This window comes from Anolis sagrei, chromosome 3, assembly GCF_037176765.1.
Source record: "Anolis sagrei isolate rAnoSag1 chromosome 3, rAnoSag1.mat, whole genome shotgun sequence".
Classification (NCBI taxonomy): domain Eukaryota; kingdom Metazoa; phylum Chordata; class Lepidosauria; order Squamata; family Dactyloidae; genus Anolis; species Anolis sagrei.
The window spans coordinates 271,296,306-271,316,185 of record NC_090023.1 but is presented as its reverse complement, the minus strand read 5'-3'; the positions used below and the strand labels follow the sequence as shown (position 1 = coordinate 271,316,185).

Sequence of the window (19,880 nt, the reverse complement as noted above, 5' to 3'; positions counted from 1 at the left end):
CAGCAATGAGCAAACTTTGACCCTCCAGGTGTTTTGGACTTCAACTCTCACAATTCCTAACAGCCTACTGGCTGTTAGGAATTGTGGGAGTTGGAGTCCAAAATGCCTGGAGGGCCAAAGTTTGCCCATGCTTGAGTTAGGACCATTGATCAATTCTGAGTCCACCTCATGGGAGCCTTGTCCACTTCACGGAAGGCTTGTCAAAGGCCTTTCTGAAATCAAGATATATTACATGTATGGCATTCCCCCCATCACTCCACTCAACATGATTTTTGTTCCTGGGTTATAAATGTCATTTCCTAATTGGTTCTATCATAAAAACATGGAAAAGGTTTGTAAAACTGCAAAAACTTAGTTTTTTTCAGTAAATCTTGCAGCACTTTTTGCTCTAGTTTTGCAATGAATATCTGATAGAGTGTCAACCAATTCAATGTAGTTTGTGGCAGCCACAAAAATGAAGTTTGTGGAGTACAACAATTGCTTTCAAAGTAAGAACCACACAATTAAACAGGAAATAATGCTTTCAAACCAGGAACAAGACAAATTCTGTTAAGATAGTGTAATGAGTGGTGATGGCTGTGGCTTTACCTGGCTTGTGTTCATAGATGACCCGGCTGTTTGGAATGATGATCTGAGGAACCGTTGAACTGTATGGGTGAGCTGCAGACAGAAGGAATAAAAGGGAAAAGAAGCGGAATCATCAAAACGTGTTCCTTTTGTATCCAAAAAAGGAACCAACATTTGGCTTCCAACCACCCAGTTAATGGCCATTATTGATCACTTATCCTACTCTCTCTAATTTCATGACATAAACATACCCCTCTATTCCTCCTTGGTTAGAAGCTTTTAAACAGAGGCTGGATGGACATCTGTCAGGGGTGATTTGAATGCAGTATTCCTGCTTCTTGGCAGAATGGGGTTGGACTGGATGGCCCAAGAGGTCTCTTCCAACTCTTTGATTCTATGATTTCACTTTGTGGTCGCCCCCCCCCCCCCCCCGTTTCATTTTTTGGTGCTTTTTAAATCTTAGGATGCCTCTACACTAGAATTTTTATTTATTTTGTATCAAAAGCATGAGAATCCTAGAATCCTAGAATTGGAAGAGACCTCATGGGCCATCATCCAGTCCAACCCCATTCTGCAAAGAAGCAGGAATATTGCATTCAAAGCACCCCTGACAGGTGGTAAACAGTCTGGAAGTCCTTTTGGACTCTCTGCTGAAGATGGAGGCCCAGGTCTCTCTCCGCCGTGAGCAGAACCACCTTCTTTCACCTGCGGCAGGCTAGACGGCTGGCCCCCTCCCTGTCCAGGGACGACCTAGCTACGGTGATCCAGGCCACGGTCATCTCAAGACTGGACTACTGTCACGCCCTCTACATTGGCCTTCCTCTGTCGGTGATCCGGAAGCTCAAGTTGGTACAAAATGCAGCTGCTCAGCTTCTTGCGGGAATTCCGATGAGATGCCACATAACACCAATCTGACTGCAGCTGCATTGGTTACCAATTGAGCACCGGATCACTTTCAAAGGGATGGTCCTCACCTTTAAGGCCTTGCATGGTCTGGGGCCGATGTACCTGAGGGACCGCCTCACCCCCTCCCAACCCCAGAGATCCCTCCATTCTGAGGACCAAGATTTGTCGGAAATTCCCAGTGTCAAGACCTTGCGTCTAACAGCAGCCAGGCGCAGAGCCTTCACAGCAGTGGCACCATCACTCTGGAATACTCTGCCACCTAAAGTCCGTGCCTTGTGGGACTTATCAGCTTTCAGCAGGGCATATAAGACATAGCTGTTTCGATGGGCCTTTGCAATCTGATATTGTGTCCAATTCTGGGCACCACAATTCAAGAGAGATATTGACAAGCTGGAATGTGTCCAGAGGAGAGCGACTAAAATGATAAAAGGTCTGGAGAACAAGCCCTATGAGGAGCGGCTAAAGGAGCTGGGCATGTTTAGCCTGAAGAAGAGAAGGCTGAGAGGAGATATGATAGCCATGTATAAATATGTGAGAGGAAGCCACAGGGAGGAGGAGGGAGCAAGCTTGTTTTCTGCTTCCCTGGAGACTAGGACGCGGAACAATGGCTTCAAACTACAAGAGAGGAGATTCCATCTGAACCTGAGGAAGAACTTCCTGACTGTGAGAGCCGTTCAGCAGTGGAACTCTCTGCCCCGGAGTGTGGTGGAGGCTCCTTCTTTGGAAGCTTTTAAACAGAGGCTGGATGGCCATCTGTCAGGGGTGATTTGAATGCAATATTCCTGCTTCTTGGCAGAATGGGGTTGGACTGGATGGCCCATGAGGTCTCTTCCAACTCTTTGATTCTATGATTCTATGATTGTTGTTTTTAAATTGTTTTTAAATTGTGTTAGATTTTAGCCTGTTCTTGTAAGCCGCTCCAAGCCCCAGAAAGAAAGAAAGAAAGAAAGAAAGAAAGAAAGAAAGAAAGAAAGAATAACAGCAATACACCTTTTACAAAGGCAGCACAGTGAAGCATTTTGGGTCTTGGATGATGATTCTGGAAACCTGGGTTAGAATCCCCGCTTGGCCATGGAAAATTACCCGGTGACTTCAATCAAGCCACATTTTCTCAGCTTCAAATGAAGGCAAAGGCAAACCTCCTCGGACCAAATCTGATCCTCTAATAGGATGGCCTTTGTTGTTGTTCATTCGTTCAGTCGTCTCCGACTCTTCGTGACCTCATGGACCAGCCCACGCCAGAGCTCCCTGTCGGCCATCACCACCCCCAGCTCCTTCAAGGTCAGTCCAGTCACTTCAAGGATGCCATCCATCCATCTTGCCCTTGGTCGGCCCCTCTTCCTTTTGCCTTCCACTTTCACCAGCATCATTGTCTTCTCCAGGCTTTCCTGTCTCCTCATGATGTGGCCAAAGGACTTCATCTTGACCTCTACTATCCTTCCCTCCAATGAGCAGCTGGGCTTTATTTCCTGGAGGATGGACTGGTTGGATCTTCTCGCAGTCCAAGGCACTCTCAGCACTTTCCTCCAACACCACAGCTCAAAAGCATCGATCTTCCTTGGCTCAGCCTTCCCTAAGGTCCAGCTCTCACATCCGTAGGTGACTACAGGGAAGACCATGGCTTGGACTAGGCAATGGATCTTTGTTGCCAGTCTGATGTCTCTACTCTTCACTATTTTATCAAGACTGGACATTGCTCTCCTCCCAAGAAGGAAGCGTCTTCTGATTTCCTGGCCACAGTCTGCATCTGCAGTTATCTTTGCGCCTAGAAATACAAACCCTGTCACGGCCTCCACATTTTCTCCCTCTATTTTCCAGTTGTCAATCATTCTTGTTGCCATAATCTTGGTTTTTTTGACGTTTAGCTGCAACCCGGCTTTTGCGCTTTCTTCTTTCACCTTGATTAGAAGGCTCCTCAGCTCCTCCTCGCTTTCGGCCATCAGAGTGGTGTCATCTGCATATCTGAGGTTGTGAATGTTTCTTCCAGCCATTTTCACCCCAGCTTTGCATTCCTCAAGCCCCGCACATCCTCGCATGATGTGTTCTGCATACAAGTTAAAAAGGTTGGGTGAGAGGATGCAGCCTTGCCGGACGCCTTTCCCAATCTTGAACCAGTCTGTTGTTCCGTGGTCAGTTCTTACTGTTGGATGGCCTTAGGGTTGCCATAAGTCAGAAAAATTGTTTGTGGGAGCACAACAACAATAGTGAATAGCATCTTACCTACCACCTTCACCCTGAAGGTCCTGGTGAGGTTGAAATCCCGCCCGTTCTCCCGATAAGTCGCGACACAGCTGTAGTCGCCTGCATAGCTCTCGCGGACAATGATGAAGGTGAGGTTGACGCCAGAGGGCCTCCGCTCAGGGAAATTGTGCACCAGATTGCAGTTCTGCAACAAGGAGAGAAGCAATGACAATTATGACCAGGAAGGAGGACAAAAGAGGCGCAGGCGCTTTGAGCCCATTGCCCACCTTCGATTCCTATAACCCAGAGCTTTCCAAACGTTTCATGTTGGCGACACACTTTATTCATTTATTTATTTTGAGTACTTCTACCCTGCCCTTCTCAACCCGCCGGGGGGGGGGGGGGGACGACTCAGGGCGGCTTACAAAAAAGCACAAATTCGATGCCTACACAAAATACACATACGTACAAAACAGCAGTTAAAACAATTATCACAGTTAAAAACAATCGGTACATAACACAATCAATAAAACTAATCTCATGCTCAGCATTCATCTTTCAGAGTTCCATAATTCCATTCCACGTAGTCAATTCCTGCCCATCGTCAAAGTCCTTTCTTTATCTGCCAGATTGTCCAAATGCCTGGTCCCAAATCCAAGCTTTCAATTTTTTCCTAAAGGAAAGGAGTGATGTCGCTGATCTAATTTCCCTGGGGAGTGAATTCCACAGGTGAGGGGCCACCACCGAGAAGGCCCTGCTCCTTGTCCCCGCCAATCTCACTTGTGATAGAGGCGGGGTCGAGAGCAGGGCCTCCCCAGAGGATCTTAGACTCCGAGGCGGGACGTAGAGGGGGATCCGTTCGGACAGATACACTGGGCCGGAACCGTATAGGGTTTTGTAGGTCAAAACCAGCACTTTGAATTGTGCTCGGAATTGGATCGGCAGCCAGTGGAGCTGACATAACAGAGGGGTGGTATGCTCCCTGTACGACGCTCCAGTGAGCAGTCTGGCTGCCGCTCGTTGGACTAATTGAAGTTTCTGAACAGTCTTCAAAGGCAACCCCACGTAGAGTGCGTTGCAGTAATCTAATCGGGATGTAACAGGAGTGTGGACCACCGTGGCCAGATCTGACTTCCCAAGGTACGGGCGCAGCTGGCGCACTTTCTGGGCATGCATCATTTCGTGATACCACCATTCAGTTTTATAGCAAACCGGAGGTTAAACCAACACCTTACGAGTTATATGGATACATACATAAATTATAATAACAATTCCTTTTCTTATTGTGGGCACTATGCAGTTGCTAGTCGCCCTGAGTCCCTCTGTGGAGTGAGATAGGATGGGATATAAATGCCACAAATAAATAAATAAAAATTATGGGGGAACAACATATCTCATGAAAACTTTTCATTTATACGAGGGTTGAATGAAAAGTAGTGCCTCCACCTTCGTAACTCCTCAACAGATGGCAGTACTGGTAGGCGGCAGGTACTGGCTTGTTCAGTAGACTCTCCTCTACAGTTCCATTTTGGTGGGAAGCCTTAACATTCTGTTGTTAAAGTGAGAAGTATGGAACCCTGCGCAGACGGTCGGTCAATGCAACTTAAGCAATGTACAGTCATTGAATTCTTGACAGCAGAAGGTGTCACCCCAAAGGAGATTCTTCAGAGAATGCAAGCTGTTTATGGGTATTGTGTTGATGTGAGTACTGCGTGTCGTTGGGCAAGTAAGTTGAAAGATGTTGAGGTGGGAACATCTGACTTGTGTGACAAATAAAGAGTTTATTTATTTATTTGCAGCTTTTATATTCCGCCCTTCTACTCACCCCGCAAGGGACTCAGGGCGGATTACAGTGTACACATATATGGCAAACATTCAATGCCAATTTTGACATACAATGTATACAGACATACACAGAGGCTATTTAACTTTTTCTGGCCGCCAGGGGAGCTATCGCTTTCATCGTCCATCTGCAACACTGATTAAGCACTTCCATATTCCCCGCATGCTTCCCCGCTGGAATGCTTTGCTGGAGTCTTCTTTATGGCCTCATAAATCAGTTAATTTAGCCTCCCCACACTTTAAGGTGGTACCTAATTTTCCTACTTGACAGATGCAACTGTCTTTCGGGTTGCAAAGGTCGACAACAGGCTACACAATTGGTTGGAAACCCACTCTGACCTGGGCTGACTTCGAACTCATGAATTTTTGGTCAGAGTGATCTTAATGCAGCTGACACTCAGCCAGCTGTGCCACAATCCCGGAGTTGGATGTCCTGTGACAGTAACCACTGAGTTTCACGAGCAAAAGGATGACAGATTGATTCAGGATGATCGTCGTATCACTCAGAGAGAAATTTCAAGCATAATCGGCATTTCGCAAGAACGTGTGGGTCACATTATTGCATTGCTTGGCTATCGGAAGATCTGTGCACGATGGGTACCCAGGATGCTGACGCCTGAAATTAAAGTGCACAGACTTGAAACTTCAGAGACTGGATCTCACCACCATACGGCATCCTCCATACAGTCCAGATTTAGCACCATCTGACTTCCATCTGTTCCTGATAATGAAAGAAGATCTGCGGGGACATCATTATGCCACTGATGAAGATGTTGAGAGAACTGTGAGACGCTGGTTGCAGAAACAGAGTGTTGACTTCTTCCGTGATGGCTTCAGAAAACTTGTTCATCGTTGGCAGAAATGAATCCAATTGTCTGGTGATTATGTAGAAAAGTGAATGTTGTTCATTCGTTCAGTCGTCTCCGACTCTTCGTGACCTCATGGACCAGCCTACGCCAGAGCTCCCTGTCAGCCATCACCACCCCCAGCTCCTTCCAGGTCAGTCCAGTCACTTCAAGGATGCCATCCATCCATCTTGCCCTTGGTCGGGCCCTCTTCCTTTTGCCTTCCACCTTCCCCAGCATCATTCCCTTCTCTAGGCTTTGCTGTCTCCTCATGATGTGGCCAAAGGACTTCCACTTTGTCTCTAGTCTCCTTCCCTCCAATGACCAGCCGGGCTTTATTTCCTGAAGAATGGACTGGTTGGATCTTCTTGCAGTCCAAGGCACTCTCAGCAGTTTCCTCCAACACCATAGTTCAAAAGCATCTCTCTTCCTTTGCTCAGCTTCCCGAAGGTCCAGCTCTCACATCCGTAGGTGACTACAGGGAAGACCATGGCTTTGACTAGGCAATGGATCTTGGTTGCCAGTCTGATGTCTCTACTCTTGACTATTTTATCGAGACTGGACATTGCTCTCCTCCCAAGAAGGAAGCGTCTCCTGATTTCCTGGCCACAGTCTGCATCTGCAGTCATCTTTGCGCCTAGAAATACAAACCCTGTCACGGCCTCCACATTTCCTCCCTCTATTTTCCAGTGCAGGGCTTGAGGAATGCAAAGCTGGGGTGGAAATTGCTGGAAGAAACATTAACAACCTCAGATATGCAGATGACACCACTCTGATGGTCGAAAGCGAGGAGGAGCTGAGGAGCCTTCTGATCAAGGTTAAAGAAGAAAGCGCAAAAGCCGGGTTGCAGCTAAATATCAGAAAAACCAAGACTATGGTAACAAGAATGACTGACAACTGGAAAATAGAGGGAGAAAAGTGAATAGTGGCAGTTAAAGAGCACATTCTAAGGATTGTTTCCGCATTTGATTTATTAAAATATCCTCATCAAAACCCAAGTAACGAAGGTGGAGGCATTACTTTTCATTCAACCCTCGTCTTGTAAAAATATATAGGATTTATTGCTTATTTCATACTGACTCCTTACATTTGTGCAACATGCTAACATGTTGTGACACACAGTTTGGAAAGGTCTGCTATAATAGATCAGACTTCCCTCTCCACACTCCTGCAGATACCTACTTTCATTAGACATTTTCTCAAAATGAGGCACGGAAGTTATGTTGCGTCATTCTTTTGGAAGGCTTCCCAATGAAAGGAGGAATATTCATGAATTCTGCAGGAAGATGCTCAAAAAAAGATGCATCTACACTATAGAATTAATGCAGCCTGGCATTGCTGTAACAGCTGCAGCTCAATGCTATGGAATCCCAGAAGTTGGTTGAAAAATATGTTTCCCATGTGCGGAGATTGACACGAATCTTCCAAATTCAAAACATGATTGTTGTGTGCCTTCGAGTTGTTTCTGATCTATACAACCCTAAGAGGGAGCCTATCACAGGGTTGTCATTGCAGGATTTCCCTAGAGAGGTTTCTTCTTGCTTTGCTTAATTGGTTTCCTATCATCTTTAGTCTTCAATGGGCTCAGAGATTTTTATAAGTCACCAGTAATACTTATTAAACAGTGCTAAAAATATTTGGATCAAGGTTTCCTTATCCCATTGGAAATAAACTCTTGCATTGACGTATTGTTGAAGGCTTTCATGGCCGGAATCACTGGGTTGTTGTAGTTTTTTTTCGGGTTATATGGCCATGTTCTAGAGGCATTCTCTCCTGACGTTTCGCCTGCATCTATGGCAAGCATCCTCAGAGGTAGTGAGGTCTGTTGGAACCAGGAAAATGGGTTTATATACACCGGGATTGTGGTGCAGCTGGCTGAGTGTCAGCTGCATTAAGATCACTCTGACCGAAAGGTCATGAGTTCGAAGCCAGCCCGGGCTGGAGTGGGTGTCCAGCCATTGTGTAGCCCGTTGTCGACCTTTGCAACCCGAAAGACAGTTGCATCTGTCAAGTAGGAAAATAAGGAACCACCTTGTGTGGGAGGCTAAATTTAACTAATTTATGAGGCCATAAAGAAAGAAGACTCCGGGAATGTGGAATGCGGAAGAACTTCATCGGTGTCGTTGATGGACGATGAAAAGCAGCAGCTCCCCTGGCGGCCAGAAAAAAAAAAGTTAAATAGCCTTTGTCTGTTAAATGTTGTTTGTCAAACCTGCGGGGTGAGAAGGGCGGAATATAAGAACTGTAAATAAATAAATAAATAAATAAATTTATATATCTGTGGAAAGACCAGGGTGGGACAAAGGACTCTTGTCTGTTGGAGCTAGGTGTGAATGTTTCAACTGACCACCTTGATTAGCATTTGATGGCCTGGCAGTGCCCGGGGCAATCTTTTGTTGAGAGGTGATTAGATGTCCTTGTTTGTTTCCTCTCTGTCCCACCCTGGTCATTCCACAGATATATAAACCCATTTTCCTGGTTTCAACAGACCTCCCTACCCCTGAGGATGCTTGCCATAGATGCAGTGTGATGCCAGTCTGATGTCTCTACTCTTTACTATTTTATCGAGATTGGACCTTGCTCTCCTCCCAAGCGTCTCCTCATTTCCTGGCCACAGTCTGCGTCTGCAGTCATCTTTCCACCTAGAAATACAAAGTCTGTCACGGCCTCCATGGTTTCTCCCTCTATTTTCCAGTTGTCAATCATTCTTGTTGCCATAATCTTGGTTTTTTTGACGTTTAGCTGCAACCCGGCTTTTGCGCTTTCTTCTTTCACCTTGATTAGAAGGCTCCTCAGCTCCTCCTCGCTTTCGGCCATCAGAGTGGTGTCATCTGCATATCTGAGGTTGTTAATGTTTCTTCCAGCAATTTTCACCCCAGCTTTGCATTCATCCAGCCCCGCACATCCTCGCATGATGTGTTCTGCATACAAGTTACAAAGGTTGGGTGAGAGGATGCAGCCTTGCCGGACGCCTTTCCCAATCTGGAACCCGTCTCCTGTTCCGTGGTCAGTTCTGACTGTGGCTCCTTGGTCCTTGTCCAGATTCCTCAGGAGAGAGGGAAGGGTGCTTGGGATGCCCATCCCACCAAGGACTTGCCACAATTTATGATGATCCACACAGTCAAAGGCTTTAGAATAGTCAATGAAGCAGAAGTAGATGTTTTTCTGAAACTCCCTGCCTTTCTCCATTATCCAGCGGATATTGGCAATCTGGTCTCTCGTTCCTCTACCTTTTCTAAACCCAGCTTGAACATCTGGCAACTCTCGCTCCATGTATTGCTGGAGTCTTCCTTGCAGGATCTTGAGCATTACCTTACTGGCATGAGAAATAAAGGCCACTTATAAGGGCCACTTGAGCAGTCTTTCGCATTTCCCTTTTTTGGTATGGGGATATAAGTTGATTTTTTCCAGTCTGATGGCCATTCTTGTGTTTTCCATATTTGCTGGCAAATGGCATGCATCACCTTGACAGCATCATCTTTTAAGATTTTAAACAGTTCAGCTGGGATCCCGTCGTCTCCTGCTGCCTTGTTGTTAGCAATGCTTCTTAAGGCCCATTCCACCTCACTCCTCAGGATGTCTGGTTCTAATTCATTCACCACACCGTCAAAACTATCCTCAATATTATTATCCTTCCTATACAGATCTTCTGTATAGTCTCGCCACCTTCTCTTGATCTCTTCAGCTTCTGTTAGGTCCCTGCCATCTTTGTTTCTGACCATGCCAATTTTTGCCTGAAATTTACCTCCAATGTTTCTAATTTTCTGGAAGAGGTCTCTTGTCCTTCCTATTCTGTTGACTTCCTCCACTTCCATGCATTGCTTATTTAAAAATAGTTCCTTATCTCTTCTGGCTAACCTCTGGAATTGTGCATTTAACTGGGCATATCTCCCCTTTTCACTGTTTCCTTTTGCTTTCCTCCTTTCTTGGGCTACTTCCAGTGTCTCAGCAGACAACCATTTTGCCTTCTTGGTTTTCTTTTTCTTTGGGACATACTTTGTTGCCGCCTCCTGAACAATGTCGCGGACTTCTGTCCATAGTTCTTCTGGGACTCTGTTTACTTCACTATTAATCATTAAATCACCCAGTTTTCTGCTCAAGGATACTATAGGCTTGAGCTGGAGGACCTAGGGATTCTTGGAGAGATCTCTTGGAATTTGCTTGTTCCTCCGGTGCTATAGTAGGGTAATTTGCAAGAAAATTCCAAGGGACATCAATTTTCCTCTGGGTGCAGGTAAGCAAAATTGGGGGTGTTGATGGGGAATCACTGTAGCTGGCACAGCACTTGTACAAGCCAAAAAAATTGAAGCTACTCTGTTTCAATTTTATTTTTATCCCAATCAAAGGTCTTGGAACAGATGTACCTAGAACCTTGGAGACACACTTAGAAAGGAAATGCATACCTGTCTGGGTGGGATCTCAGGATCAGACCCAAAGCCCATGGCTTTGTGGCAAGGTTACTTTAGCAGGAGTGAGGACTCCCAAGATTACAGCCCTCTCTCCCAAATGATACCCCCCAAGGAGCATCAACCCTTTGCTTACCATTAACCACTGGAACTTTAGCTGGACATTGGCCGGAGCAAACCCTTCCACATCAGGGCAGGTGAGGTTGACGTTGGTGCTGCTCAAGTACAGGAGGACTTCCTCGGGCTTCACGCCTTGGCTGACACAGGACCCGGGGTCTCTGTTTACCACTTCCAGGGGGAAGGCTACTTTACTGCAGTACGTGGTGTTCCTACAGAAAGGAAAACAGAAATGGAAAGTTGAGACTCGTTGATGCATATTTATTTATTTGTTTATTTGAAACATTTCTATTCTGCTCTTCTCACACTGCAGGGGATTCAAGGCAGAGATCATATATACAGCATAGACTCTTTAGAGTTAGAATAGATCCCAAAGGTCATCCAGTCCAACCTCCTCCTGCCAGGAAAGAAGACACAATCAATTCCTTTCTTGGACTTTAGTGACCAGGTGGAGGTCCGATCATGCAGAAGACCATTACATCCCTTGATAGAATCATAGATTCCTAGAACCTAGATTTTTACAGCCAAGGAAAGACCCTTCTCCAAGCGAGTCCACAATGAAGGAGATGGAAGTCCATGCTGAATGTTCTTGGGAAGGAACGAGGCATCATCAACATAATCACATTCACTGCCATCACTACCACCACCATTATCATCATTATCATCATTATCATCATCAACATCATCACCACCATTATCATGACTATCACCACTACCACCACCATCATCATCATCATCTCCATCTGCATCATCATCACCACTACCATCATCTCCATTATCATCACCCCATCATCCTCATTACAATTACCGTCACCATCATCATCACTGGCAATATCATCACCACCATCATCACCACTACCACCACCATCATTGTCCACTCAGGAGATAGGTTGGGATAAAAATAAAGTATCATCATCATCATCACCAACACAACCATCTCCGCCACCATTGCCATCATCATTATTATCAACATCATTACCAACATTATCATGACATCACCACTACCACTATCTCCACACCATCATCATCATCATCATCATCACCACTACCATCATCTCCATTACCCTCATTACAATTACCATCACCATCATCATCATCACTGGCAATATCATCATCACCACTACCACCACCATCATTGTCATCATCATCGTCACCATCCTGAGTCCACTTGGGAGATAGGGCGTGATAAAAATAAAGTATCATCATCACCACCACCACCACCACCATTGCTACCCTCATCATGATGTTTACCTGAGCATGCAGGTGTAGTTCCCGGTGTCATTGAGGAGTGCAGGGCGGAACCAGAGGGTGTCCTTCTCCTTGCTGATATGGTTGTCCGGGAGGCGGAAGTTGATGGGCTCCTCCAGATCCTGCCCTCGCCCGATCCAGTACCAGATGAGGGTCAGTCCAGCTGAGTGGGCAGTGCTGTAGTTGTACTTCAGGAAGGCCTCGAAGAGTGGGCACTTGATCCTGGCCGGCTCCCCATTGTAGACCGGCTTGTGCTTCATGGTGTCCACCCCCCAATCATCGCAGCGCTCTGCAAAGGAAGGACAAAGGTGTGAAACCACATTTAGTACTGAGATGGATCACTGAGGTTCAAGAAGAGGCAGAAATGGAGAACCCTTGCTGTATATTTTAGGACTGAACAACTTTTGTATCCATGGACGATAAGTTCCTCATGGAAACAAGAAACTGTAGGTAATAGTGAACCTTACAGAGATGAATGACTTCTGGTAGAACTTATAGAAAATTCCTAGACTTTATCTTATCTGGAAATTTGCTAGATCCTCTAGGGTGGTTCTTTGGTAACTTACCATGGAAACAGGAAGCCATGAATAACCCTATTGAATTGAATGATTTCAATTACAAGTTAGTAGAGTCTTTTTGTATGGCCTGAACATTCTTAGAATGGTATCTTCTCCACTATTTTGTTAGGTCCTCACAGCTGACTCCATAGAAACTCACAGTGGAAAGAGGACACCAAGGATAATAGTGAACCCTACTGAAATGGATGATTTCCACTAGAACTTAACAGGGTTGCCTTGGAGGACCTAGAACATTTCTAGAGGTACCCTCTCCTCTCTAAGAAGTTGTTAAATCCTCCACGGCAGTAGTTCTCAACCTGGGGTCCCCAGATGTTTTTGGCCTTCAACTCCCAGAAATTCTAACAACTGGTCAACTGGCTGGGATTTCTGGGAGTTGTAGGCCAAAAACATCTGGGGACCCCTGGTTGAGAACCACTGCTCCAGGGGGAGTAACAAGGGATCAGAAACCCAACATAGTGAACTGTATTGAAACGAAGGACTTTTATCAGAAATCATTCATAGCATTGAATTGGAGGATCTAGAACAGTGGTTCTCAACCTGTGGGTCCCCAGATGTTTTGGCCTACAACTCCCAGAAATCCTAGCCGGTTTACCATTTGTAAGGATTTCTGGGAGTTGAAGGCCAAAACATCTGGGGACCCACAGGTTGAGAACTACTGATCTAGAACAGTGGTTCTCAACCTGGGTTCCCCAGATGTTTTTGGCCTTCAACTCCCAGTATTCCTAACAGCTGGTAAACTGGCTGGGAGTTCTGGGAGCTGTGGGCCAAAAACATCTGGAGACCCCAGGTTGAGAATCACTGATCTAGAACATCCCTAGAGGTATCCTCCAATGCTAGGTGGCTTCTTCTTTAATACGACACACTTTCATATCTTTGAACATGACTCTCATGTATTCTCTTAATTTTCTCTTCTCCAAGATAAACACCCCCAGGTTTGTCAGTAGCATCTCAGAGGGATTCATAGTTTCCAGACTTTTGACTTCCTTTACATAGGACTGTTTCCAAGCCTATATCTGTGCATAGCATTTTTGTTGCTGAAGTGAAGTGCTATCCAGTTCTCCCTGTTGGAATTCATAGAATCATAGATTTTTAAAGTTGGAAGAGACCTGGTGGGCCATCCAGCCCAACCCTATTCTGCCAAGAAGCAGGCAAATCACATTCAAAGCACTGCCGACAGATGGCCAAACAGCCTCTGTTTAAAAGCCTCCAAAGAAGGAGCCTCCACCACACTCTGGGGCAGAGAGTTCCGCTGCGGAACAGCTCTCACAGTCAGGAAGTTCTTCCTCATGTTCAGATGGAATCTCCTTTTCCCCCTGTAGTTTGAAGCCATTGTTCCATTGCGTCCTAGTCTCCAGGGCAGCAGAAAGGAAGCCTGCTCCCTCCTCCCTGTGGCTTCCTCTCACATCTTGATCCATGGTCTTCATCATGTCTCTTTTTTTGCTTGCTTGCTTGCATGCTGCAAGTCGTTTCTGGTCACTTCTGAAGTGAGAGAATCAGCGGTCTACGAAGACATTGCCCAAGGGATGCCCGGATGTTTTGCAATACTGCAAGGAGGCTTCTCTCATGTCCCCCAGTGGGAAGGAATCCCACTGGAGCATTGCAGCGCACCCAAATACCTGGGAGTCACTCTGGACCGTGCTCTGACCTACAAGAAGCACTGCCTGAACATCAAGCAAAAAGTGGGTGCTTGAAACAATATCATACGAAAGCTGACTGGCACAACCTGGGGATCACAACCAGACACAGTGAAGACATCTGCCCTTGCGCTTTGCTACTCTGCTGCTGAGTATGCATGCCCAGTGTGGAACACATCTCACCACGCTAAAACAGTGGATGTGGCTCTTAATGAGACATGCCGCATTATCACGGGGTGTCTGCGCCCTACACCACTGGAGAAACTACACTGCTGAGCTGGTATTGCACCACCTGACATCCGCCGGGAAGTAGCAGCCAATAGTGAAAGGACCAACGCAGAGACATCTCCAGCTCATCCCTTGTTTGGGTATCAGCCAGCATGTCAATGACTTAAATCAAGAAATAGTTTTCTAAGATCTACAGAGACACTCGTTGGAACACCTCAGCAAGCGAGAGTCCAAAAGTGGCAGGCTCAAACCCAGAACCTCAATCAATGGTTGATACCAAAGAGAGACTCCCTCCTGGGCACACAGAAGACTGGGCGACTTGGAAGGCGCTGAACAGACGGCGCTCTGGCACCACGAGATGCAGAGCCAACCTCAAGAAATGGGGCCACAAAGTGGAATCCACGACATGCGAGTGTGGAGAAGAGCAAACCGCTGACCACCTGCTGCAATGCACAATGAGCCCTGCCACATGCACAATGGAGGACCTTCTTGCGGCAACATCAGAGGCACTCCAAGGGGCCAGATACTGGTCAAAGTACATCTAATCAACAAACAAGCTTGCAAACTTTGTGTTTTGTCTGTTTGTTTGTTTTGTTAAAAATGTAATACAAATGTCTGGTTGCTGATGACACGATAAATAAATAAATAAAATCATGTCTCTTCTCTGCCTTCTCTTCTGCAGGCTAAACATGCCCAGCTCTTGAAGCCACTCCTCATAGGACTTGTTCTCCAGACCCTTGATCCTTTGAGGCACCCTCCTCTGGACACATTCCAGCTCAGAGTCAACATTGCCCTTCAATTGTGGTGCCCAGAACTGGACACAGTATGCCAGGTATGATCTGACCAATTCATTGCGTTAGTCTTGGCCTAGCTTTCAAAAATGGCCTTTTAAAGTCATTTTAGATCATGATCCTGTGCTGTGAGGTATTTAACCACTTTGAAAAATAAAAAAGAATAAAGTGTTGGCAAAGATAGTTGATGCATTTTAAAAAACGGTCCACAAATCCACAAGAAGGACAAAGAGCCTGAACAGTTGGAAATGGCTGTGGCCTGAAGCCAAGGAAAAGTCCAGCATAATTTTTCCTTAAGCAAAGGAGAAAGAGGGAGAGATGATTTAAGCCTGGTGGACCAATGCCCAGGAAGGAAGGAAGGAAAGAAAGAAGGAAGGAAGGGAATGCAATTGACAGATTAAGATGAGAACCCCCTAAACAGACATCACCTACTCTTTATGGATTTCTTGAGCAATAAGTCAACTAAACATCTAATACTTTGTGGTTATGACGGCAGCCTGAGCATCCTTTCTCTAAAACGCTTGGGATCAGAAACATCTTGGATATTTTTCAGATTTTGGAATATTGCATAAACACAATGAATCATAGAATCAAAGAGTTGGAAGAGACCTCATGGGCCATCCAGTCCAACCCCATTTTGCCAAGAAGCAGGAATATTGCATTCAAATCACCCCTGACAGATGGCCATCCAGCCTCTGCTTAAAAGCTTCCAGAGAAGGAGCCTCCACCACACTCCGGGCAGAGAGTTCCACTACTGAACGGCTCTCACAGTCAGGAAGTTCTTCCTAATGTTCAGATGGAATCTCCTCTCTTGTACTTTGAAGCCATTGCTCCCTTGCGTCCTAGTCTCCAAGGAAACGGAAAACAAGCTTGCTCCCTCCTCCCTGTGGCTTCCTCTCACATATTTATACAATGAGACACCTTAATGACGGGACCCAAGTCTGGATACAAAATTCATTTATACTTTATCTATACCTTGTGCACAGAGCCCGAAGGTAAAGCTATATATTCAATACTAGCTGTACGCGCCACACGTTGCTGTGGCCAACCTTCCTTCCCTCTTTCTCTCCTTCCTGCTTTCTCTCCTTCCTGCTTTTGCTCCTTCCTTCCTTCCTTTCCCTTTTTTCTTTCCTTCTCTCCTTCCTTTTCTACCTCTTTCTTTCCTTCGCCTCCTTTTTTCTTTCTCTTCTTTCTTCCTTCTCTACCTGTTTCTTTTCTCGCTTCCTTTGCTCTTTGGTTCCATCATTCCTTGTCTCCTTCCTTCCTTCCTTCCTTCCTTCCTTCCTTCCTTCCTTCCTTCCTTCCTTCCTTCCCTCCATCATTCTCTCTTTCATTCCTTCCTTCCTTCTTTCACTTTTTTATTTCCTTCTCTCCTTCCTTTCTTATCTACCTTTCCTTCTTTCCTTCTCTCTTTCCTTACTTCTTTCCCTCTTTCTCTCCTACCTTCTCTCCTTCTGTCCTTCCTTCCTTCTTTTCCCTTTTTCTTTCCTTCTCTCCTTCCTTTTCTACCTCTTTCTTTCCTTCGCCTTCTTTTTTCTTTCTCTCCTTTCTTCCTTTTCTACCTGTTTTTTTTTTCTTGCTTCCTTTGCTCTTTGGTTCCATCATTCCTTGTCTCTTTCCTTCCTTCCTTCCTTCCTTCCCTCCCTCCCTCCCTCCCTCCATCATTCTCTCTTTCATTTCTTCTCTCCTTCCTTCCCTAAAAACTCAAGACCTCTGGATTTTGGATTTTGGAATTCCAGACAGGGATATCTGGGATCCACCCAACTTTTATGAGCAACTTGAGCAAGGTGACTTGTAAGCTGTACAATAACATAATTATATGTTTTTTTAACTATGATTTTCCTTAGTAGAGTTTTTCCCTTGAAGGTGTCTCAGAGTTGCTTTGTGTTTTAGTTTGTTCATGTTTGCTTACACTGTTTTTTTAAAGTATTTGCTAGTGAGTTCTGCATAGTTTAGCTTTAGTCTTAGCCTTCCTTATGCATTCCATAGATGACCTTTTCCACCCTCTTTCTTTTTGTGTGTGGATCATTTGCTGTAATTGGATGTTGTGGTCCCTTTATGTTCCAAAATCTAATTAATTTAAACGTAAGGAGAGAAATAATCTATTGTATCCAGCTGAGTTCTAACTATTCTGTCTTTTTTCATAGCAATCTGGGAACCCGAAGGTGCCAAATAATGAAAAACACCAGGAACATAAAAACCGACGCACAGATCAAAACAAAAACGGAGAAACGATGCCAAGACAAAACATCTCAATGAGTGGAAAACATTCTCAGAAGATGCTTTGATCAATCAAAGATGCAGTGACTCCTGGAAATACATTAAAACCCACAAATATGCATTTCATAGTTGTTTGCATGCTTCTGCCAAAGAAGATTGCAACCTTTTAGGCCTCCAACGTGTGAATTCAAGCAAAATTCTTCCTCCAAGAGGTGCACCTACATCATAGATGCAGTCTGAATGCAGTTTGGACCTTGAACTGCCCTGGCTCAGTGCTATGGGATCCTGGGAGTTGTAGTTTGATGGGGCACAGCACTCTTTGAACAGGAAGGCAAAAGACTTTGTAAAACTACAGCTCCCAGGATTCTGCAGCACTGAGCCAAGGCAGTTCAAGGGAAGTCAATCTCCATTATGGGTCTTTGTAATCAGGTGCAAGATGCTGACTTGTTCCACAAAAGCTTATGCAAACAGCACTCCTTCGGAGTTCATCCCAAAGGTACCGAACACAAACAAATACCCATTTACATACTGATATTCCAGACATTCTGGCAAACAAACTAGTCCAATGTGGGCGAGGCAAAACTACGGTGAGGTGGATCTGGAATTGGTTAAATGGATGAACCCAAGGCTTCCTCTTCATCCTGGAAAGAAGAGATGAGTGGAGTTCTATCACCAGGGTTCCGTCCTGGGCCCGGTCCTATTCAACATCTTTATTAATGACTTGGATGAAGGGCTAGAAGGCAGGATCATCAAGTTTGCAGACGGGACCAAATTGGGAGGGATAGCCAATACTCCAGAGGACAGGAGCAGGATTCAAAACGATCTTGACAGATTAGAGAGATGATGGGCCAAAACTAACAAAATGAAGTTCAACAGGGACAAATGCAAGATACTCCACTTAGGCAGGAAAAACGAAATGCCAAGATACAGAATGGGGGACGATGATGCCTGGCTTGAGAGCAGGACGTGTGAAAAAGATCTTGGAGTCCTCGTGGACAACCAGTTAAACATGAGCCAGGAATGTGATGTGGCGGCAAAAAAAACCAATGGGATTTTGGCCTGCATCAATAGGAGCCAAGTGTCTAGATCCAGGGAAGTCCTGCTCCCCATGCTCTATTCTGCTTTGGTTAGACCACACCTGGAATATTGTGTCCAATTCTGGGCACCACAAATCAAGAGAGATATTGACAAGCTGGAATGTGTCCAGAGGAGGGCGACTAAAATGATCAAGGGTCTGGAGAACAAGCCCTATGAGGAGCAGCTTAAGGAGCTGGGCATGTTTAGCCTGAAGAAGAGAAGGCTGAGAGAAGATATGATAGCCATGTATCAATATGTGAGAGGAAGCCACAGGGAGGAGGAGGGAGCAAGCTTGTTTTCTGCTTCCTTGGAGACTAGGACGCAAGGGAACGATGGCTTCAAACTACAAGAAAGGAGATTCCATCTGAACATGAGGAAGAACTTCCTGACTGTGAGAACCGTTCAGCAGTGGAACTCTCTGCCCCGGAGTGTGGTGGAGGCTCCTTCTTTGGAAGCTTTGAAACAGAGGCTGGATGGCCATCTGTCAGGGGTGATTTGAATGCAATATTCCTGCTTCTTGGCAGAATGGGGTTGGACTGGATGGCCCATCAGGTCTCTTCCAACTCTTTGATACTATGATTCTATGATTCTACGACTCACAGGATCATGTCTTCGAACCAGACCATCAAGAAGTTCCTTTCTGCACCTGACTACATCCAGTCGAAGGCTCTGGAAGCCGAGTAGATCAAGTGGTGTGGCTGAACATTGCACATGGAAATCTGCAACCACACATTCCATATCTGTTTGCGCATTCCCCACAGATTTCTAGAACACTCTTCTTTAACCTTAAAGGGCTTCGAGCACTTTGGCTACTAATTCTACAGTTTAGACGTACCCTCAGTTTCTGAGTATGTTCTACAAATCTGGGGGAAATGTGTGGCTGGAGAATTTTGTGCAGGTCTGCCTGTGCAATGCTCAGTGGTATAAAAGCATAGAGCTGCAGGAGACCCCAAGGGCCGTTCAGTCCAAGCCTGTCCTGCCATAAAGGAAGACACAATTCAAGCCCTCCTGACAGAAAGCCAGCCAGGTTCTGCTTAAAACCCCCAGAGACAGGACTCCTCTATTGGACACCCAGGCAACATATTCTACTATCCAAAACAAGTTAACCCTCTTCTCAATGTGACGTCCTTTCAAATATTCAAGCAGGGCTCTCATGTTCCCCTCTCAGCTTTCTCTTCTCCAAGTTAGACACATCTATCTCCCACAGTAATTCTTCAGAGGGATTCTTGGCTTCCAAACC

At 45.6% G+C, this 19,880-nt stretch overlaps 1 protein-coding gene across 2 annotated transcripts in view; it reads right to left on the bottom strand.

The window, feature by feature from the left end:
* IL1RAP (interleukin 1 receptor accessory protein) overlaps positions 1-19,880 on the bottom strand; it is a 199,930-nt gene that overhangs the window by 69,042 nt on the left and 111,008 nt on the right. For both annotated transcript variants that reach the window (XM_067466134.1, XM_067466135.1), the window contains exons 3-6: positions 12,116-12,401; positions 10,884-11,076; positions 3,694-3,859; positions 589-660 (exon numbers count right to left, since the gene is read on the bottom strand). In XM_067466134.1, the coding sequence (XP_067322235.1) occupies positions 589-660; positions 3,694-3,859; positions 10,884-11,076; positions 12,116-12,401 (717 nt within the window). The remainder of the gene's footprint in view (positions 1-588; positions 661-3,693; positions 3,860-10,883; positions 11,077-12,115; positions 12,402-19,880) is intronic.